Source organism: Hydra viridissima, unplaced genomic scaffold, assembly GCF_058129835.1.
Source record: "Hydra viridissima isolate aposymbiotic clone 2 unplaced genomic scaffold, HvirCarnegie_v1 scaffold_1, whole genome shotgun sequence".
Lineage (NCBI taxonomy): Eukaryota > Metazoa > Cnidaria > Hydrozoa > Anthoathecata > Hydridae > Hydra > Hydra viridissima.
The window spans coordinates 22,757,686-22,781,286 of record NW_028324300.1 but is presented as its reverse complement, the minus strand read 5'-3'; the positions used below and the strand labels follow the sequence as shown (position 1 = coordinate 22,781,286).

Sequence of the window (23,601 nt, the reverse complement as noted above, 5' to 3'; positions counted from 1 at the left end):
AATTAAATGAAACAAAATGATATTTTTAACTCATAAAAAAAAACAATTTTTTATTGAAAATAAATAAAAGTTAAACAGATTTTGCTTCATAAAATCAAAAATTCAAAGCAACAATTTTTATCAAATATATTCAACTTTTACATATTAATTGAACTCCAAAAGAAATAAAAAAAATTGTATATTGACATCAAAAATGATACCCTAAACATAAGTGATTACTTTTTCAAATTTCTTTAAAATGTATGATGGATGATAAATAAATTAACAAGGTGTTTAAAAGTCCCTAAAAACAAACATCATAAAAGGGTCCACACAATGTTTCTCTCACTTTTTCGATAAGAAGATTCTTAAGTTTTCGTGAGAGATCTTAAATCCCTTTTCTTGATTTCGTTAAAATTTTTTTGTAAGGCTAATTAAGACAAACGAAATTAGGAGTTTGATCTGCGTTCAATTCATTGTTCATGTGCTTCAGAGAAAAAAGAACAGTCTCTCTCGGTCGTCTGTTGTAAAAGTTCTCTTTATTTGAGTATTCCCTTCTAAATGTTCTTAGTTCCTGATTTAAACAAATCCTGAAACTTTTATTCATTATGATAAGTGCAACCAAGGAATAGTTGCATGACTGACTTGAAATTTTATAATAATGCCATCAAAATTTATTTTTTCCGCTCGTAAATGAAGAAAAAATGTGTTAGAGAAATAGAATGTTAGAGGGAATTTATCTTATGTAAGAATTTATCATTATGAATTATTTTATGACATTATGTAAGAATAAAGAAGTATTTTCAAAAGAAACATGTCATGTTTCATTTTATTTACATTCAATGATAATTATGTTTCTTATAAATTAACATTAATAAAGCTGACGGTGAAAACAAAAACTCACAAAATAACATGACCAAAAAGACGGACCTAAACAACTCATCTTTCTAATACACTAATTTGGACTTTTGTTTATTGAATTACGGAAAACTTAATTTTGTCTTAAGTTGAAATTTTGTACCTCTCTTTTGTAAAGCTTTTTTCGTGAAACCAGCAAAAAATAATGCAGCATAATTTTTCTAAAATTTTTGTAAAATTTTAAGTTTGAAGTTTATTCAAACATTTACAGTAAACTCAAATAATTTTTTTGAAAATATTTCAAAAAAGAGCATCTCATATTACCGAAACGGAATAAGTAACTGACTTAATAAGATTTTTAATTTGAATATTTATTTATATATATTGCAAATAATTTTTTATTTTTTTATGTTTTCTTCAAAACTCAGAGTATAATTTTTTTTTCTTAACACGAGATTTCTTAACACGAGGTGTAAAGAAAAGATTTTATTAGAAAAAATGACCTTAGAATGTACCATCATCTTATTTTGGGAGGATTTATTATTTTCATTTGTATTTGTTTGACTTGTTTTTTCATTCCAGCCGTTCTCCTGCCCTTTTAAATAAACCGGACCGATGGCCTTCAAAGGCTTTTATTTTTTAGAAATACTTCTTGTTACAGGTTTATATTTTAGTTAATAACATACGTCATATTTCAGTTAAGAACATACGTCATATTTGTTTTTAAAGGAAAAAAAATTCAGGAGAAGTTTGAGTTTTTTTTTCGTTTTTTATGTTTTAGAAATAAAAAGAAAACATCGAAACTTATTTTTAAAAAATTTAACAAAATTTTGATGAAAGTTTATTCAAAGCAAAGCCTGTCACACTGAGTTCTTTTCGTTCATTTGCAAACTCAGTTCTCGATATTTTAAATGGTAATAAAAATACAACTTGTTTCTCAAACAAGTTTTATGTATAACTTGCTTTAATTGAACGGCTGGGTTTGTTGGCGCTTACAGGGATAAATAAGAGGCCTGTTTTTCTATATTATAAAATAAGCTATGAATATTGTCGTAGCAATAGATTAAGAAATCGAGAACTCTAATATAACTATAAATCATTTGAACAGCATCTTTAAACGACAGTTTATGATTTTATCGTTATTTGTGATGTTATTTGCTTTTTTATGATTTAATATTTTAAGAAAAGTATGAGTTTATTTATGATTAACAAATTAATAAACTTTCTAAAGAAGTTTTATTAAAAATTTTAATAGTTGATTTGTTTCGCCTTTAAAAAAAAGCAAGAAATAAACTTTTTTGCTCGTTTATGATTTCATATTTCAAGAAAAGTATGAGATTATTTATAAAGAGCAAATTAATAAACTTATTTCAGATGTTTTATTTAAAATTTTAATAAATGACTTGTTGTGCCTTAAAAAGCAAGAAATTAATTTTTCAACCCGAGATTTCGAAATACTAAAATTCTAATTATATCGTGTGGACTGTAAACGATTGCGCAGCGACCATTTTCAATTTTGACCTATAAAAAAATTTCATTTTTACTTGTTTGATAAAATAAAATCTTTGCTTTCATTTGTAACTTCGCGCACATTACTTTATTCCTGTTAAAATGCAAGCAAAGTTGAACATATTTATAGACTTAAAAAATGTAAAAGAAAGAAAATAACAAGATACATTTATTTATTATTTATCATTCGTAAAAGGGTGATTTACTACTCGTATTAGAAAAAGGATTTTTCATAAAAACAGCACTTTTAAAGTTGCATAAAATCACTAACATTTTTGTATTTTGCTTTAACCATAACTCACAGTACAAACAGTTTTCGCAAAGTGTTTACGTTAAAAGCGGAAAAATCAAAGCTTAGATGTTTTTAAATTTAGTTTAATCGAGTTGCAACTCAAAGAATTAATCATTAAGAAAATCACAAAAAGGGAGATGACAGGGGTGAATATAATGAAACATCATCTTCTTCCCATGCCGTAAGTATGCTGACTTGATTCAGCGAACTCATGTGGAAACTGACTTGTCGAGCATTAATAGCATTGTTTATGAAGTTTTTTTCTCCAACTTTTTTGAAAAAGAATATTTTTTTTTTACTTCATTTCCATCATTTTTAAGCAGAAAACTGACGTCATCGAGTCGTTTTCAACAAATCAGTGGAAGATTTTAGTTAAGTTTTTATTCTTTTCTTGGTAATTTTGTATCTGGATTTTTCTGTTCTAAATTTTTCTCTTCTAGCAAGTTTTTCTAATTTAAATCGTTGTATTAAAGTTTTAATGCAAGAAAAGATGATTCTGATGATTCTGATGAAAATGATGAAATGATGATTCTGATACCTGAAATTTTTGATTAAATCAATAAACTTTTTATTTTTTATGTTTGTCTTTTAATTTTCGTCTTTGATTTTATTTCGTGCTTAGAATGATACGCTGTGCATTGTTTCCGTACGGTTCGTTCTTCGTAAACATTAAATAAAAGAGTTTCTTCTGATTTAGCCCTTGAGTGAACTTTGATGCTCATAAAGAGCTTTATTCCGAATGATTCCGACATCGTCTCCTTATATCAACCTTCCTTCAGTTGTCTCAGGTTTGACTTTTGGTGACTGCGTCGCTGATAGTAAGACTTTTTCTGTTCTCTAAAAAACTTGTTTGTTCCGAAACATTCATCATCACGATGAATTATTTCGGAAGAGCAACTAGTGAAGAATTCTAAATCTTTTTCATTGGTTTTAAGAAATTTTTCAAAAATATTCCTCCTAAATGATTTTACCTTAATATTATGAGCTTTTTGCGTTTTGGGTGCTTGTCACTTCTTTATTTTTTGTTTTTTAATCTTTTGCTTTCTGGTACTTTTCTTTCACAAGCATTGTTTACTTCAGGTCGTTGATGAAAAACATAATCTTGCTGTTGGTTTTTCTTTTAGCCCAGGAAAAAAATCCAAATGAGGATGAAATACTGCGTCTCATCTGGTTTTATTCATCCCGGTTTCAGATTTGGTTTGGATTGATGAAGGGACTTAATAAATGATAGAATTTCATTAACTATAAGAAAATTAAAAATTTGTAAAAAAAAAAAAAAAAATCTGACAATTATTTTTTTATCTGATAATTTTTCCCACCGACTTTATGGTGCAGTTGTAAAAATGTCATTTAAGTTTGTATTAGGGAATTCCGGTTGTATTAGGGAATTCCATACATTGAATACAACTGAGCAACAAACAAATAAGTCTTTTTAATGGTTAATTTGACGTTTCTTAAGACAATAAGCACGTAAAAAACATAAAGCATTAAGTGTTTCATTATTCAACCTTGACCTTAGTTTAGTGACAAATAGACCACTTGCAGAAAATGACCTTTCAGCCTCCACACTTGTTACTTGGATTGACTTCAAAGGCGTGTGCAACAAATCTAAGTTGCTTGTTCGTTTTTTTGTTAGCTCAAATACAGCCATTTCTTTGAGCATTAGTTTGGAAGTTGATTCTATTTTTTATTTCTTTGGTGAAACCCCTTTGACTGTCTCTCTGATGGAGAATTCGAGCTATTGTGACAAGGAAGTAAATTGTTGTACTTGCTCCTGACTAGTTTCATTATCTGACAAATTTTCCTCATCTATAGACTCACTTCTCTTTTGCTCAAACAAACGATTAAACAAACTTGATGCATTAGTTGCAACTGCATTTCTCTTTGGCATGGAATTTTTGAAAATGTCATGAGTTGCTCTATTAATGACATCAAGATTATTCAGATATTTCACTAAGTTTACTAACATAGCATTCCTCCTCTCAGTGACTCTTTTAGTAAACGAGTCAACTAGCTCTTGACTAAAGGTGTTTTTCTGGCTTTTTAAGCTGCTTGAAAATGAACTTTAGAATGCCATCAGATGAGAGCAAGTTCGAATCTCTTCTGCAAAGTGCTTCAGCACCAACCTTGATTGGTTCTAAAGCATTTACTAGATTTTGTTAGGTGGTAAGTTTAGACTCAGAAATCATAATATCGCTTGATAACTCAATCAATGAAATTTGAATACATTTCTTAAGGGTAATAAATCTTGAAATCATATCTAGTTAGCTGTTCCGACGTGTCTTAGATTCTAAGATTAGCTGCAGCTCCTTTCCAAACTCAAACTGGACATGCTTTTGCAGAATCATGTCATTTTTAACTGGAGACTTTCAAAACAATCTGACACATTTTCTGACCTTGTTGATGAGTTCTGTGACATCCTCCCTGATCATTGGAAGAGCTGATGCACCTGCTTCTGCTGAAACTTCTAATCCTCCTTCCTCATCTCTGTCATCATCTTCTTAGTCCTCTTCTAGAATAGTGACTTGCTCAGGTGTGTCATTATCTTCTTTCCTAGATTGCCTATATAGAACATCACAGACAGCCAAGTGGATTCCATGTGCGAGGCAGAGCTGATGGTCCGGTAAAATTGAGCTACCAAAGTTTTTTATTACAGCAGCTCCGTCTGTGGTTACTGCAATAATATCACAGGCAAAACTTAGCCCAAATTCTTTCAGTTTCTTGTCAATTACACAAAATTTCTCTGCTGGCATAGACCCATGTACCCTGATCATTCCAAGGTTCCAATAATCACCTTTCATATGAACATTTATGTTCATATATCTTCTGTTTCTGGATGAAGTATACTCATCAAGGGTTAAGCTAAATTAGTGACTATTACAACTTCTCTTTTCACTTACACAACGGAACTAGGTATACATAGTTTGATGACATCGAAAAAACAGCGCATCATTGGTTTTGCATGCATGGCTGACGAGATAAAAAAACGCGGAGAAATTTTATTTTGAGGAGAAAGACAAACTTTACCAAAGATCGGATGGTTACAAGGTACTGCCAGTTACCCAACGATGTTTGTTTCGTCCTAAACATGTTTAAATTTCAAGTTAAATCAAGAAATTTTAATTAACTGGAATTCTTTAACTATGATAAATCTAAATATAAATGTTAACTGGTTGCTTTTACGGCAACCTAAAAGATTTCACCGTGATCATTTTTTAATGATTTTAGTTTTACAAGAGTTTTTTTATGATTTGGAAATGTTTTATAAATCTCAAGAGCAGGGGCGTCAGTAATTCATCCTAATCATGGGCTCAATGATTCTTAAAAGTACCAATAACGCAGTTGGAACTCTATTCGTTCTTAAAAGACTTTTTACACACAAAAAAAATCACCAATGGAGTTATTACTTTTTATTATACAACTTTTAAATCAAAGAATCCATGTTCTGTATAAGCAACAATGGGAATGTCAATACCAAATTCTTGTTCTTTGAGACAAATTTAAAATCAATTGCTTCTTGAATTAAATATATTTTATTGTTCTTTCCAGGTTCACCAGTTTAAAGTGTTAAACCTGCAAAGAACAATAAAATATATTAAATTCAAGAAGCAATTCTTGAATTAAATATACTTTTTTGTTTTTTTGCAAGATGCAAAAAAGTAATATTGAAAATTTATTAAACTTTTAAACAGACGAAAATATGTAATAAATGTGTTATAATAATTAACATTTAACGAAATAGAATGATAAATAAAATGACGACACTTTGCCTTAAAGTTGTTTACTATTATTTTTTTTTTTGCTTTTACTAATTTAGCGTTATATTGTAGTGCTAAAAATAACTGTCATTTTTTTTTTTTTTTTTCTATTTCTCTCGATGGAAGTTCTTTTAATAAAAAGGAACAATGAATACATCCTAAATTTGCTCTTGCTCGTAAAAACAACAGCTGGCTCATTACTGTTAATTGCCTTACGTTTTGAGCAGCGTGCTCGTTTCTCTCTAAAATCTGTAAATAAAAACAAAATAATGACATTAAATAGTGACCTAATTAGCCCAACTCCTAAAAACGTCAGACATTTAATGGATATCAGTCAAGGATGAAATTATGAACATTAGAATTATTTAAAAAAAAATAAGGATAGACAGCAAAAACAAATAGTTGACCGACAAATATCGATCTAGTTTTTGGAAGAACCAAAAAAATTTTTAGACTTTTAGAAGACGTAGTTCTAGGAATAGGGCAGTTAGGGGTCAGGGGCGGGATTTTTTGTTAGAAACTTTTTGCAAATCATCCTCATTCAAGATCATTATCGACATTCTAGAAATTAGAGTATGCCCCATACCTCTTTGAGACCTATCTTGAACAACATTTTTTTCAGACTTTTTTCACTTAAGGTTATTTTAATTGCTATGGAAACGGCAAGTGTTGTGTAAGTTGTATGAAAAATGAAATTAGTTAATATAAATGATTAGAGTTGAAAAAAACTTGATTAGAAAACAATTCGTTCTCAAAAAATTTCGAATCTCATCTTAAAAACTCGATTTTTTTTCTTAACTATCACCATTAACAACAACAATAAAACTAAGCTAATCATTTTATATTTCCATTTTTATTATTACATTATTATCATTCTACTATATTTCTGTGATTTTCTGAAGAATTTAAAAAAACTTCTTTAAGTTTTAATAAATAACAATTATTTGCAACAAAAACTCCAAATAAAAATGAAAATCGTTCCATTTTTTTCCCACTTTTTATGTTTTATAAGAAAATTGTTTTTTTTTATTTTTAAAATTACTTAACATTTCATTATATAAATAATTCTTGTATTTACTTATACATTTAACATTTTTATTTAACATATTAAAATTATTTAAACAATAAAAAGTATTTCGTATCATTTCAACTTTTTCAACTCTTCGATGTTATAAAAACTTTCTTGTATTACATATACTTTTTACATATTTACAGTTGTATTTATTTTTTAAGATTTTAAAAATTTTTTCGTGTTTCTTTCTTTAAACTCTTCGATGTTATTAAAACATTCTCCACAGTTGTCGGTAGAAATCATCAACCTCCTGAAACTCGTATCACGAAGCCATTCGCAAATATCGTCGATGAAGTTCGTGTCGTCGTGAAGGTAAAGATTTAATTCATCAGCGAGTCGAATCCACGGAAGGAAGAAACCTTCGAACTCGTTCTTTGATACGAAAGTATAATGGGTGCTTATCCGCAACCATTCAATTTTATGTGTCGGTGTCCATCCATCGATCTTCACTGGATGATTTAAATTGACATCACGAACGTTGGTCGAACATAAAATAATAAGTTTTTTCTCATCCTCAGATAAAATATTTTTATCAACCCATAAATGGTTCAACTTGCATCCTGCGTCAAAAAATTTCTGCATGAAATATTTCTCATGTGAAACTTCAATAGCAGTTTTTCCATCTTTTATAACAATCCCCCACCGACGTTCATTAATTGATTTTTTCAAGTCCTCTGTAATCGACGCCTGCGCTTCAAAGAAGCATTCCAAGAACAACTTTCGATCAACTGAAGAAAGACCTTCATATGAAAAAGAATAACATATTAATATTATTTGTTTGCAACAATAATTAATCAAGATAAAATTTGAAAAATTTGAAAACACAATATCGTAATTAATAAATATGAAGCGGATATTATCTTTTATATCAAAGAGATTAAAACAGTCCAAAAGATCACAAATTATTTTTAAAATTATTTTTTATTTATTAAATATTTGTTAAACAAATAAAAAAATTTGCGAAATACAGAATCAAAATATTTTTTAAAACTTGTTGTACGCAAATTTCAAACTTTGGTTGCGCTTCTACCAATAGAAATACGAATAACATATAAGCCAATCAGAAACTTGGCTAAAAGAATCAAAAAGCGCGCTATTTCATTTTAAAAAGAAACTAAAACATTTCAAATTTATAACTTAAGGCAAAGAGACATTAAGTAATTGAATTAACTGAGCTTTTTATCGCTTTTTCTCTAAAATCCAACCTAATAGAAATATAATCTGCTCAAAACTAATTTTAACAACTACATGACACATAACAACAAAATCGTAAACGGGTAAAAATTTTTCAAAAAACAAAGGGTTGCACCCTACATCACCAAATTCGCTGAAATTTGGCACAAAAGTGTAAAGATGTAAGTTAGGAAAGACTGTGAATTTTTTTCAAAAATTTTTTATCCCTTGAAGAATTACAGCAACTTAAAGTTCGTTAGATTTTGACTGAAAAATGAGGGGGGAAAAGTACCGGAAATGTGTCCGTTTACTATTACCATTATAAGGTGCTTGTAGTAATTTTGCAAAGCTAAAATTTGGTACCAAAGGAGTTTGAATCTTGTTTAATCTGAAAATTATAGATTTGTATCTCTCAAAACAACAAAATATAGTTTATTTCAAGATCTACAAAACGCACCAACTAATGATAATAAAAAAGAGCATTGACAACTATAACTCTAGAAAAAATCTGACTAATAGAAAAAACTTTTGGTTGTAATTTTCTTTAGATTAGACATATATCTACTTTACGAACCAATTTTGTTTTGGCCTTATGTTTTGCTGAGGAGTTATTGATGTTTTGGTTTTTCAATTTTTCTGAAGAAGTTTTTATTTTTTCATTAAAAAAAAAGTAGCCACCTCCCTTAATATATCAGAAGAAAGTTTTGAAGAACAGTCAAGTTTCGGTAATGAGTATATGGAAAAAGCAAACTTGTTTGATAACATGATGGTATTGTTAGCTAATAAAATTGCAGAGTCCACACCAACATCTAAAAAAATACAACTGACAACACTTGCTTCAACTGACTGGTCAATAAAAAAAGTTTCTGAAACATTACATGTAACAAACTATGTAGCTCGAACTGCACGTAAATTAGCATTAGAAAAAGGTATTTTAGCCATGCCTAATCCTAAATTAGGGAAAGTTCTTCCAAATGTAACAGTTCAACTGGTCAAGTCTTTTTATGAAGATGATGAATATAGTCGTATAATGCCTGGTAAAAAGGATTATGTAAGCATAAAGAAAAATGTTCACATGCAAAAACGTTTGCTGTTAAGTAATTTAAAGGAATTATTTGTTGCTTTCAAAACCATGAACCCAGAAATAAAAATAGGGTTTTCAAGGTTTTGCACATTGCGACCAAAATGGTGTATTACTGCTGGTGCTTCAGGAACACATTCAGTATGCGTCTGTGCTATTCATCAGAATTTAAAACTGCTTTTACATCCTCTTGGTGTGACATACAAAGATCTGTTTCCTTATATTGTATGTGACATGACTAATAAAGACTGTATGATGCGTAAATGTAAAAGATGCCCAGCAACTATAAATGCATTGGTTGAAAAACTTTATAATTTAATTGGAGAGTTTGAAGACGATGATGAAGTAGAATTTGATCAGTGGACAACAACAGATAGGTCAAACTTAACACCTAATAAAGAGCCAGTGTCTGAATACATTGAATTAGTATGTAAAAAACTGACTAAACTTGCACCACACTCATATTTAGCTAAGAGTCAAGCATCATACCTGAGATCAAGAAAGGAAGATATGAATGAGTTAACAGCATTATTTCTGGGTGATTTTTCAGAAAACTATAAATTTGTAGTTCAGGATGAAGTACAAAGCTTTCATTGGACAAATTTACAATGTACACTACATCCTGTGATTATCTATTTCAAAAAAGAAGGTTTTCTCAATCACAAATCTTATTGTATTGTTTCAGATGATATGACACATGATGTGAACATGGTTTACAAAATTATTGATATTGTCATCAATGATATTAAAACCAATCTACCTGAAATAAAAAATATTGAATACTTTTCCGATGGGTGTGCAGGTCAATATAAGAATTGTAAAAATATTTTGAATCTTTGTTTCCATCTTGAAGATTATGGTCTTTCTGCTAAATGGAACTTTTTTGCAACTAGTCACGGTAAGCAACCTTGTGATGGGATAGGTGGTACAGTCAAACGTTTAGCAACACTAGCAAGCTTGCAAAGAGATATGGGTAATCATATTCTATCTCCACAAGCAATGTTCAAATTTTGCAATGAAAACATTGAAGGTGTACATTTCATTTATATATCATCAGAAGATTTAACTTTGGTGAGAAACACTCTTAAGGAACGAATGGATACTGCAAATACCATACCTGGAACACGTAGTTTCCATCAGTTTGTACCACTTGGCCATCAAAAGGTTAAAATATATGTATTTAATATACCTTTTATAATCTTTAAAAAACATGCATAATTTTTATTGATAAACTCGAATAGATTTTTTATTTGTGTGGAATCATCGTCAAAAGTATTTTTGTTTTATTTTGGACTTTCAATTTTTTTAATGCTTTTAATAAAACATGTTTAACAAAATAAGTAAAACCGAATATATGTTGCTTTTTTTTTCTAGATAGGGGCAAAGCTATGCAGTGTTGATGAAGATTTTGCTTTCATTCATGATTTTGGAAACATCCCTGTAACAACTGTAAACTTAGTACCAGGTGATTATGCCTGTGTTTCCTATGAGCAAAAGTGGTGGATAGGAGTCATTGAAGACATTAATCTAGAAGAAAAAGATGTGCTTGTCAAATTTATGTGTCCAAATGGTCCTGCACGGTTGTTTAAATGGCCACCAGTAGATAGCCAATGCTGGGTTCCAGATGTCCACATCATTTGCAAAGTTGAAGTACCAACTACAAAAACAGGGCTTTGCTACTATTTAGCCAAGGACGACTTGAAAAAAATTGTTTTCCTTTGGAAATAGAGATTTTTTATATTTAAACTACTTTCAAGTTTGTTGAGTCTGGTATGTCCTATCCATACTTTTTTTTAATCTTTTATTTTTGTACAATTTATAAATAATGTGAATGAAAAGCATATATTAAATCACTTAAATTAAGTATTCATTTTTCAAAAGGTTTTTTATACCTTATTATTTTGTTCTAAAAAATTAATAAAAACAATTAAGTTACTAAACTATTAATTTCTAATTTGGTTTATTTACAGAAAGTTGGGATAGATTGCCTAAAATTTCAAAAAATTTGGTGTTCATATCAAACCTTAATAACTCCTCAAGTAAACGTAAGGCCAAAAAAAAATTGGTTCGTAAAGTTGATATACATCTTATCTTTAAAAAAATAAAGATAAATTTTTTTTTCTATTAGTCAGATTTTTTTTATAGCTATAATTGTCAATGCCCTTTTTTATTGTCATTATTAGGTACATTTTATGAATCCTAGAATAAACTACATTGCCTTGCTTCGAGAGATACAAAACTAAAGTTTTCGGACTTAGCAGGTTTTAAGCTCTTTTGGTACCAAGTTTCAGAATCACAGCATTACTAAAAGCACCATATAAGGGTAATAATAAACAGAAACATTTTTGGCACTTTTCCCCCCTCATTTTTCAGTCAAAATAAAACAAACTTCAAGTTGCTGTAAATCCTAAACGGATTAGAATTTTATAAAAAAAATTTACAGTCTTTCCTAAGTTATGTTTCTAAACATTTGTGCCAAATTTCAGAAAATTTGGTGATGTATGGTGCAGATTTGTGTTTTTTTGTGTTTTTTGAAAATTTTTTACCCAAACACTTCTTTCACACCGTTCAGAAGTTTGCGATTTTTATCAATGAAACAACTCAACTCCTGCGGCGATGTTTTCATTTGAAAAACGTCCGTTCGCTCACAGAGTTGTTCGAAAACATCAAACAGAGTGAGGGTTTAGTTGTAATTGAAAACTCGAATGTGGAATGTGGAACTACAGTTTGCATTCGTTCTCTTGGCTCAGTTTATCTTGTTACGCTTTACATATTCTCAGTTCTCCTGAAAATCTCTATATTCTTTTTATTCTCATTTTTCCTGAGAATATTTAGAGCATCTTATGACAATTCTTAAAAGTAAGAATGCGATTGAAGCTTTTATACTTTTTTTTAGTATTTTAAACAAACAAAAAATACTTGCTTTCAATTTTGTAAAAATAGAGAAATTTTTACATTATAATAAAAAAATCTATAACTCAATTCTTATCTTTCTATCTAAAGTTATCAGAGACTTTTGGTTAACAGAAGAGTTTGCTTCTGTTAACCAAAAAAGTCATAATATACAGAATGCAGGTAAAAAATGTTATTTATAAGTGAAATTTTAAAATGAGGCTTTTCATTTTTAAATTTAGATCAATATCATAAGAAAAGTAGTCAGTCTGACTAAAGAAGACCACATATTGAATAAGTACAGAAACCAAAACCAGAAACAACAACAACAAAAAAAAACAAAAAAAAAAAACTTGCTAAAGTCTGATTTGTTCAACTCTCTACATAAATTGTTTCATTTCATCATTAAACGTAATATTATCGTTAAACAATAATATCGTTAATATCGTAATAGTATCATTAAACATAAGGTATTTCAAACATTTCCTATATATTGCATATTATAATCCCAAGGGAGCCATTATATCTCTTTCGACTATATTTTGCAATCGACTATATTTTGCAACTTTATTACAAAATAGATTTCTGTTTTATTTTAAAGGTAATAGAGATTAACATCAATTTTCGTAGATTTTTAAATATTGCTGTCCGCATATAGTATACATTGGACACAAGCTTATGTATTAACTGCAAAGCGTAAAATCCTAAACGATGAATTGAAATAAGTGATTAAAAATATTCTCTAAGACTTAAAAACAGGGTTTGTCTCGCTGCTGCTACAAAAAGTTCTAGAATTATCAAAAGATCATTTCAGCTCTTTACAGCCATACACCAAATATTTTTTAAAAAAGTCGCCAAATATACTTTTTGAAATTTCTAAAAAATCACATTCTGTTTTCCCTTACACCCCTCATATATTAAATGTAAAAAAGAATTTCTTAAAGTAACTTTCAATTGAAACATTAAAACTTTGATACCAAAAACTCATCTTTTAAAACTCTTGTTACATTTTCAGGAGGTGAAAACTGCATGATAAATAAAGCCGAGTTTGAGTTCAGATTCAAAGCGTCGTTTTTAAAGGGAACAATTAAGTTCAACAAGTCGATAAAAATAGAGAATAGAACTGTTCGAGTCGAAACAAAAGCGATGTGCTTTATTTTAGCGGTAAACTTATTTTTCTTTATCGAAAGAAATTGCTTACAAGAGAATAAATAACTAGAGACTTGACTGAGAGGAGAAAAAGGAGCTACTATCCTATCTTATCTATTTATTTTAACCTAATATCCTATTTTTTAAGTGGTGCTTTCTGTTACTAATATTCAATTTCGAACATTTTTTTTCACTTATACTTTATGAACTTAGGGCCGAGGTGAATGAAGCGATGAAAATGTCAACGACTGATGTTTAACTTAAAGCGTTGTTACGGTTGTAATAACTCTTAATGCTTGTTGTTAGCTGCGACTTTACTAACACAATTTGTTTTTGTAATTTTCAAAAAATCAATGTCAGCAGGTCAACATCAGCTAAACATCCTTCCAGAGCAATAATTTATACTTATTATTCTAGCAGGGTAAGAAGGGTGCAACTTTTGATTAAAAGGGACTGCAATGACCTTCTTGTTTTTAATATTGTGGGTTTTCAATTATGCAAAATGAAGTCTCTAAATAATGGAAGAATTTATTTTTAAAGAAATGGATATTTTTAAGTTGATTTTCTAATTTTTTTTTCCACTTCTAATATGCTGAAGGGAGACATTTCCGTAAAGCTTTAAAGGTGAGAAGAGGTGGGTGGGGGAGGGGTGTTTTTAGAGAGAAGTTGTTTAGACAAAAGAGTTTACATAAAACTAGAATAGGAGGTTATTTGGCTGTATCGCCCTCTAGAGTTGATCTACTGTCGAACGAAGTCAATTTTCAAAGGCTAGAAAAGTAAATCACAAGTGTAAATAACTTTATTTCTCAAAATGTTGCTGATGGTCTTTTGTCACAGTGAAAACTGATTTTCAAAAAGAATTTCAACGAATGAGTGAAAGCATAAAATCAACTCTTTTTAAGTTCAAACTACACGAGCAATACTTCAATTAATGTTTACGGTTTCAAATTTACAAGGAAAAGGAGTGTTTTTCAATATAAACATTTACAATTTGTCTTCTACCTATTGATACGTAACTAATTGATAACTAATAACTATTTTCTCACAATTTAACAAAGTAATAAAACTGACACTGAAAAGGAAACCTCAGAAAAAAGAAAATATGTGAAAACTAAAGTTTATCACAGAACGAGGCTATCAAATAAAACTGACAAATCAATCCATCTAACTAGATAACAAACACAACTGATAATAAAATCATTTACACTATAATTAGTAAAATACTGAATCTTTACAATATACTGAAAGTAATGAGAGCCATTTTCTTCGTAAAACAGACCGAAAAAACTCACGTCATAAAAATCTTCACTATTTCCCTTCAGCTATTGAAACTTTCTTTAAAAGAGTTTTTTTTCCGTGTTTTTATAGAAAACAGATCATTTTTATCTAGAAATGCTCAATGGTATTTTGCAAATGAGAGAATAAAAGTAGTCGAATTCATCAATTATTTTAAATTTGTGGCGCGGAAACGAACCGAAGATATGTTCTCGAAAATAAAGCAATCGCATTTTTAAAAGAATGATCACGTAAAATCTTCCTTAAACAAATTAAAATAATAAATAATTCTTACCACTACGCGGACGAGCTTTTAGTAGAAAATCTACGAAAAAAAGTATCAAATTTTATTATATAAAAAACTTCTTATTTAATTAGAAATGAAAACAAAAAAAGGAAGGGGAAATAAATTTAAATCGTTTATCTTGTGGCTCGTCAAAAATTCAAAAAATGAAATTTGTTAATTGATATTTTTCGGCATAAGTAATTAATATCATTATATTAAACTCTATTTACTAGCTAAAAGAGAAAAAAATCATTTCTAACTGAAGTATAACTAATCATTGAAAAATTTACAAAATAAAATAGAAGCATCAAAAAATTAAGACTAACATTAATATTTTGTTAAGATATTCTTAACATGGCATTTTGTTAATAACCTTTTGACTTCGTTAAAGAGACCACGTTATGGTCAAAAACATTAAAATGGTAGAGAAACTACAAAAATTTAAAAACGCCTCCTGCCTCTGGAACGCTTTTATAAGTCGATTTCCAAATAAAGATCAAAAAGGATTTATATTATATATTGCATACATTTACATATCAATACTTATTCATTTCTTGGTAATAAGGAATACACATTTTTTTCCAAAATTTTAATTATGTTATGGCCTTGTAATCTTCAAAAGTCAAAATTGGCATTTTTCTATGATCGAAAAAAAAAAAAAATTCTGGTCGTGTAATAAAGTCAAAAATTGGTGTTAAATTTTTTATGGTCAAAAACAATATAACTACCTTTAAACTGTGCATACCGTTTAAACGCTTACTTTAATCTATTTTTAAAAATTAATATTTTTTTATTATTTTATTCATTTTGACATAAATTTAAGAATCTTGAAGCAAAAACAGATACTTTTCATTTTTAAAATAAAATGCATATAAATATGATTAACAGATATATGTTATGTTCATGTCTGAAATTTTTTTTAAAGGAGCATTTTTTGAAAATGCTGGTAAATATGCTTTTTTAAAAACGTCTTATTACCAAGTGATTTAGTTTATTTTAAGCATCTACAGAATTTTTAATATTTTAAAGGAGGATAAACAATTTAAATTTTGTAAATCTTGTAAATTGTAATAAACACTTAAAAGGAAAATAACTTTATACTTTCACTTTATACAACTTTATATAAGGGAGTTAAATTATTTAGAAATTAATTACCTAAAATTTAACTTAAAAAAATTACTTAATCTTAATTTATTCAAAGTTGATGAGTAGACATCTTATTTAATAATGTGTAGTAGTACTTTTTACTGGAAATAATACAACATATAAAGTAAACATCAACATAAATTTGAAACAATAAAAATATAACATTTAAAGCAGAATAAGAAAACATCAAAAAGATGTTAACAAAATCAAAATATAAATTATTTGATTTTCTCTGTGGCAGTTATTGATTGGAGCATGCATATTAAACTTATTTTACACTGCTAAGCTAAAAGATTTTCTTTTTATCATGTTTTTAATTTTTAAATTATTTCAAAAACTGTTCTTCTAAAAACCATTTTTTAAAAGCATTTTTTAAAAACAAGTTGCGATTTAAAGTTTTAAAAAAAAAAGACTTAAAAATATTTTTCGTAACTTTAACTGAATAAATTGAGATGGCATTGATTACATTATTTCTAAGTTAACTTTAATTAACTTGAATTTGCTTTAACATTGATGAAACTATTTTTAACTTCTAATAAAGGAATTTTATTGAATATTATATTTGAACAAACAAACTATAACCAAATGTTTGAAGTTAACAACCTTGTCACCAATTTTGAAGCAGAAAAATGATCTTTTGAGCAATAAGAGATGTTAAAACATCTGTCACAGCCCAAAATATAACTTTTTTTTCAATTTAACAAAGTTAAATTGAAGGGAAAAACAATAATTTTATATCTATATATAAAAATTATATCTTATATATATATATATATATATATATATATATATATATATATATATATATATATATATATATATATATATATATATATATATATATATATATACATATAAAATTAATCTAATTATAGATATTAAATACTTTTATTCAAAAAATACAAGTACAAGAGTGAAGAAAAAAGTTATTACCTCATCTAAAATTTTCACATAATATTTCTGTTTTGCTCTAATTTTGACTAAATAAACTTTGAAATAAGCAACAAGTGTGTTAAAAACACTGCGATCTTTAAACTAAAAAAAACCGCTTAATTCACTTGAAGAAAGATTAGTTTTACATAATAAATAACAAAGTTGTATGAAAAAATTTTTCAAAATAGTATTCGCGAATGCTATTAAAATATTTTAATAAACATTTAAAATGTTTATTAAAAGCCTAATAAGTCTTTTATTTTAACTAAAAACTGCAATAAGCTAAAACCACTTGTTCAATCTGAAAAAGCATGAAGTCATTTTACTCTAGAACTACTGCATGATTTTAAAAGCCACATAAAAAATGTTTGGGATGTTCTTCCAGTAATATTGAGCTGCAGAGAGAAATAAGTATTTGAAAAATATACATTTAACATAAATTAAAGATAAAAACTTTTTAGATATTTAAATCAAACTTTTGTAGTACAAAATTTCAAAACTCAATTTCTTTGAATCTCAAACTGTTGATTATACTAAGACCCTGTTTACATGAAAACAAAAATGCAACATTTTTTAAAACATTTTTCTTTTAAAATTGTTTTATATTGTATGAGAAACATCTTTTAAATATTGAATAATTTATCCTCCTTTAAAGTATTTTTTCTAACTTTATTACACTGCATATGTTAAAGATAACAAGTTTTTGGTGGCCATCATTCTTTTGTTATTTCGTTTTTTTTCAGTGGAAAAGTAATTTTAACTTAACAAATCATTACTATTATTGATTTTATTATTATTTTTGTTTTTATTATTTATTACATTAGTACCTTTATTATTATTGTTTAGAAGTAAGTTCAATGAAAAACTCGCAATTTTTTTGTAGTGAGTGCTTGCTATCATAAAAACACCAACATCAATCATCAATCATCATCCATCATCATCATCATCATCACCATCATTATTGTCATCGTCATTGCCATCGCCATCATCATCATCATCATCATCATCATCATCATCATCATCATCATCATCATCATCATCATCATCATCGTCATCGTCATCGTCATCGTCATCGTCATCGTCATCGTCATCGTCATCGTCATCGTCATCGTCATCGTCATCGTCATCGTCATCGTCAATCATCATCATCACCATCATTATTGTCATCGCCATCGTCATCATCACCGCCATCGTCATCATCATCATCAATCATCAATCATCATCATCACCATCATTATTGTCATCGCCATCATCATCATCATTGCCACCGTCATCATCATCATCGCCACTGTCATCATCATCATCGCCACCGTCATCATCATCGCCACCGTCATCATCATCATCATCATCATCATCATCATCATCATCATCATCATCATCATCATCATCATCATCATCAGTATGTGTAAACTTGTTCGGTAATGCAACCTTGCGCTTTCATTCCAATTTAACGGCGCGTTGCAGTACCGAAGTTTTAATGTTTTGTTACATTTTATAGGAAAAGTTAGGGTGATGGTTAAACTTTTGTTCTGATATGATTTTAAACATTAATAGGAGTCAATCACCCCTAAAAAAGTAGTGATCAGCTTTATCATATAACCCCAAAAACATAATTTATCATGAATTTTTTTTTTTCTCAAACCGTCTATAACTTGTTACTAATTATACTTGAGTTATAACTTTCTTGAAAAAACTAAAAAAACCACAAATTTTATTTTGTAAAAATGTAATAATGGAAATGGGTGTTGGATTCCTTTACATTTGGTATGAAAGATAATAGAATAGTTTACCGTCAACAAGGAATACAATTTTAACAGTAAAATGGATATATTGAAAAGTTGCATTACCGAGAACACAAAGGTTGCAATACCGAACTCTAATAAAAACTATGATTTTTTGTTTATTTTATGTCAAAATTTTAGAAAAAACGCCAATCCTAGTAATAATCTAATTATATTTCTTTTGGAAAAATAGTTATTTTAAAAATATCAAAAGTTTAGAGTTTCAACAATAAGAAAAAAATGCGAAAAATTGAGTTGGCGTTGGATTATGACCTATTTAAAATTCGAGGGACTTATTTTTTGGATCTGATAAGGATGTTTAAAACAGGTTCGGCCCTAGTAGCAATTCTTTTAGGTATTTAAAAGCCTCAGCTCATGCGTATGTGCACATTACGCAACCAGTAAATTAGAAACAGAAAGTGAACAGCTAGTGTTTTTCTATAGAGAGGTGTGGAATGGTGTCCAAAAATTGATTGAAAACAGAAATTTTATCACAACGCCAAAAGGTAATATTTACAGGCCTAATTAGATTCCTAAAATTTAGGTCAAATAAATCTGAAGAACCTTGTAAACTGAATATATTTTATTTAAGATTCTGAAGATACTCGTTCCTACAGCCGCCCCTCTACCTATATCTCAGCTATACTTATTTAAATGAGCATTTTAGTTTTGTATCGGATACATTTGTAATTTTATATACAACACGTAAGGTAACAGTCTTTATAAACCGCCTCAAAAAGAGGATGACGTGCCCGGTTAAGCAGAGATTTGATCTCAAGCATCGCACTACGTCATAAGTCAACGTCAAATGTATTATAAATATCATTTTAGTATTATTTATTTCAGCTATAACAGGCAAGAAACTTTAACTATTAAATAAGTTTCTATAGAGAAAATATATTGTGGTGGCGTATGATTGTTTAGAATATCTTATTTATATCAGATTTATATACGCTTCAGTTTTAGGTAATTTAAATTATTAGATTAAGCCACACTTGACTGGATTTCGGGATAATATCATGAAAAATAATTTTTGCAAAATAAACGTACCCAGAAATGGATTGCTCATAATTTAATTAAGTATACATTATTGAAAAAAATGTAACCCTTACACCTCTTGTTTTAGTTTATTGAAAAATAAATGATCCATCCCTCATTATAATGGGATTTTCGGTACTTACGAAATGTCATGTTTTAAATTAAGAACTTTAAATGGGTAAATCTAAAATCTATTAACGTTTTAAAGTAATAGTTTTAAGTTTACATCAAAAGCAATTTTTAAAAGATTTATGTGAACTAACATCACAAAAATGAAATATACAAAATTAACAGAAGTAAAAACATATTTCTCATTTGATTAAAAAAAAAAATTATGAGAGGTTTAACATATTATATGAGAGATCATAACGATTTATTGATTAAAAACAAAAACTTGAAAATTATATATATATATATATATATATATATATATATATATAAAATATCTAATACAGTTTTCTGTAGAAAAACTTCATTTTTTTATAACGTACTTTTGCAACAATCTGCTCAGTAGTAAAATCTTTAAATAACTCTTTAGCTTCTTTATTTTGATTAATAATACTTTTCACATTTGATGTAACAACACTCTGGTGGCCAGATATTGTAGTGGAAAATAATATTTTTAATTGTTCTGAATTGATTGAAAACTTTAAACACTGTGGCTCTTCATTTTCATTTAGTTATACAATGAATCTTTTTTTAGTTATACTTACTGTTATACAATGAATTTTCGAATTCTTAAAAGATATTTGAACCAAGCTACTATTACATTACAAATATACTTCAAATTTATTATTAGATGATGCACTAAAGAACACAAACTTAAAATTTACTTTTATAGAATTTTATGTTTTAGCCAAAGCATTAAATAGTTAGTGTTGTTGGTCCTCACTTAACAAATCAATCAGTTCTTGATCACATAAATTTTCTTGTAGATAAAACAAGTTTTAAAAAACCATTTACATTTTAGCGCATTTATCTTTGACTAATTTATCTTTGATTAAAATCTTAAAAACTTTCAAAAATATGCAACTTAACCTACTTTTACTTTGTCTTCCTGCAATAAATAAATCATGTCTGTAACTGTACACCTAAAAGTCAATGCATTGACATATTGTTTTTCAAATTTATTTCTAATTATATTTATTTTTAATGTGATCATCCAAGCTTCTACTACCTTTAGTTTTCTATATTTATCATATATATATACATATATTACGCAGACACACGCGCACACACACACACACACACACACACACAAATATACACATCATTTCTTTTACAGGTGAGTTGCCTTTTTATAACTAAAAAGCTTCACCTGCCCTGAGTATAAATTATATAACAGAACAGACTTGTTATATCAACATATTTAAAAAATTAAACCTAAACATCCAATTAGTATTGCCAATCCTGACCAGAAAATATTGATCTAAGTAAGAGAGAAGAAGCAATTTCCTCTACTTTTTCTTTTGTCATTTTTTGGATTCCTAAAACAAAATATTCTATTTTTGAATTATTAATTACTTTAACTTTAAGAGTAATAAAATTAAAACCCTTTAATGTTTAATAATTTGGGTGCTATAGTGAAAGCTAAATAATTTGTGTGCTGTAGTGATTCTTCCCTCTAATAACTTGTGCCTAGTCGAGAAAAAGGTTTTTTGGTTGAGATATCCAAAAAGTGAGTTTAATTTCTTATCTTTTCAAGTTTTTTTCTTTTTAATTGGTTACTACATTATTCTTCTTAATTATTTACCAAAATTAATAACCCTGTGGATAATTAGCAAGCGTTTTTACATAACTAATTAGTGTTATCTTTCTAAAAGTATAAAACAAACTTAGTTGCTAAAAAAGCTTTTAATAGTTTAAAACTTATTTTTATATACTTATCATATAATTATCAACTTATATATCTACCATAAGTAAATTGTAATAAACTTTGAAAAAACTTTTATAAAAATGTTACTTATAAACAATTAAAAATTTACCTCTACCAACTAAATTATCTTTTTTTGTTGGGGAAATTTTGCAGCAACCTAAATAATGAAATAATGAAATTCTATAAATTAATTCTATATCTATATTGAAACTCTTACAAAAATTTAAAGGAATCTAGGAGAGACTAGGTAGACTATAGACACAGGGAGACCATGGACACTTTTAAATCTGCCATCCTATTGACACTAGAACAATATTGTCTATGGTTGATATGTTGGACCTGTGACTATAGTTTTAAAACATTCAGTTCCTAATTACATTACCTGCCATAGTTTGGGCTCTTTTCTTTAGAAGGAAAAATTCATTTAATTTTTTTCAATACACTCCACTGGGGTAGACTGTTCAAAGCTGATACTTAATTAAACACTCAACAATGTTCCATGGTCTCACAAAAAAAACAAAAAGACATTTAGCTATTGAATATTTGGGTAGAAAATGTATAAAGTATCCATAAAAATGGGAGGAATAGAAGTCTACAGGACCTGATTGGTTCTCATCATTAATGAAACCTCATTAACCTGTTGATTCAGTCACCTGAAGTTACAAGTCTCACTTGAATGACCAAAAAATTTCTTCTAATGATAGTACAAACAACCTTGACGATGATGAGTTTGAAGACAGCAATACTGATGTGGCTGAATAAAGATTTATAATTGTTAAGATTTATGGATGCGTATAGCTATCAGACTGTAACTATGTAGCAAAATTTGTTTAAAAAAGGGCAATAATTATTAAATCAGGTCAGTTTCATTTAAAATTATCTGAAGTCTAAACGGTCTCCCCTATAATATAAATTTCTTGTAATTTAAATTTTATTCTTACAATTTTATCTTATGATATAGATTTTTGCATATGAATACATCAATGTCTTTACAAAAATATTACTATGTAATAAGTTTAAGTAATATGCAATAAATTTCTTGCATATTATTGATGATTAAGCATTGCATTTTTGGAGCTACAGCTAGTTCAAAAAATTTGAATATTGTATGAAATAACTTCTAAAATTTATAGATTTATGCAATTGAATGAATTTAGCTTTTTCTTTGAAAAATGCTTAAGGTTAGAGCAAGTATTTAAGATTGGATATGATTGAATAGTGTCATGTTGTATTTTTAACACAAAATGTGTTTATGTTGAAAGTATTAGAGCTCAAGTAAGGGAAAAAAAACATTAGAAACATCAACAACTTAATACCTGCACATACATTACAGATAACGTAGCTATCCCCAATTATTCCTCCTTGGCATTTGATGTCAATTATTTTTTTACATAGGCACATGTGGTTCCAGATAAGAAAGCGTCCCCCAAGCATACTTGTCATTTAACCATTTTAAAAATAGTATTTATATTTGACTAAACATTTTGAAACTTTCAATTCAAT

General features: G+C 28.1%; 2 protein-coding genes across 9 annotated transcripts in view; one reads left to right on the top strand and one right to left on the bottom strand.

Moving 5' to 3' along the window:
* Positions 1-7,464: 7,464 nt before the first annotated feature.
* LOC149893954 (NACHT, LRR and PYD domains-containing protein 3-like) overlaps positions 7,465-23,601 on the bottom strand; it is a 38,790-nt gene continuing 22,653 nt past the window's right edge. For 6 of the 8 annotated variants that reach the window (XM_090076521.1, XM_090076519.1, XM_090076523.1 and 3 more), the window contains 2 exons: positions 15,334-15,363; positions 7,467-8,208 (listed from right to left, as the gene is read on the bottom strand). In XM_090076521.1, coding sequence (XP_089932647.1) covers positions 7,625-8,208; positions 15,334-15,363 — 614 coding nt within the window. In that variant the 3' untranslated portion in view covers positions 7,467-7,624. Of the gene's footprint in view, positions 8,209-15,333; positions 15,364-23,601 lie in introns of all 8 variants that reach the window. The other 2 variants (XM_090076526.1, XM_090076527.1) reach the window with 1 other exon arrangement.
* On the top strand, positions 9,242-11,557 carry LOC145184897 (uncharacterized). Its single transcript, XM_090076748.1, has 2 exons — positions 9,242-10,886; positions 11,097-11,557. The coding sequence occupies exons 1-2, from the start codon at positions 9,378-9,380 to the stop codon at positions 11,448-11,450; spliced, it is 1,863 nt and encodes a 620-aa protein (XP_089932874.1). The 5' UTR covers positions 9,242-9,377; the 3' UTR covers positions 11,451-11,557.

What these genes read in the sequence shown, in the direction of transcription:
- LOC145184897 (XM_090076748.1), top strand. Translation starts at nt 9,378, where the DNA reads ATGGAAAAAGCAAACTTGTTTGATAACATGATGGTATTGTTAGCTAAT. An exon ending in TACCACTTGGCCATCAAAAG is followed by an intron (nt 10,887 to 11,096) that starts GTTAAAATATAT and finishes TTTTTTTTCTAG; the next exon opens with ATAGGGGCAAAGCTATGCAG.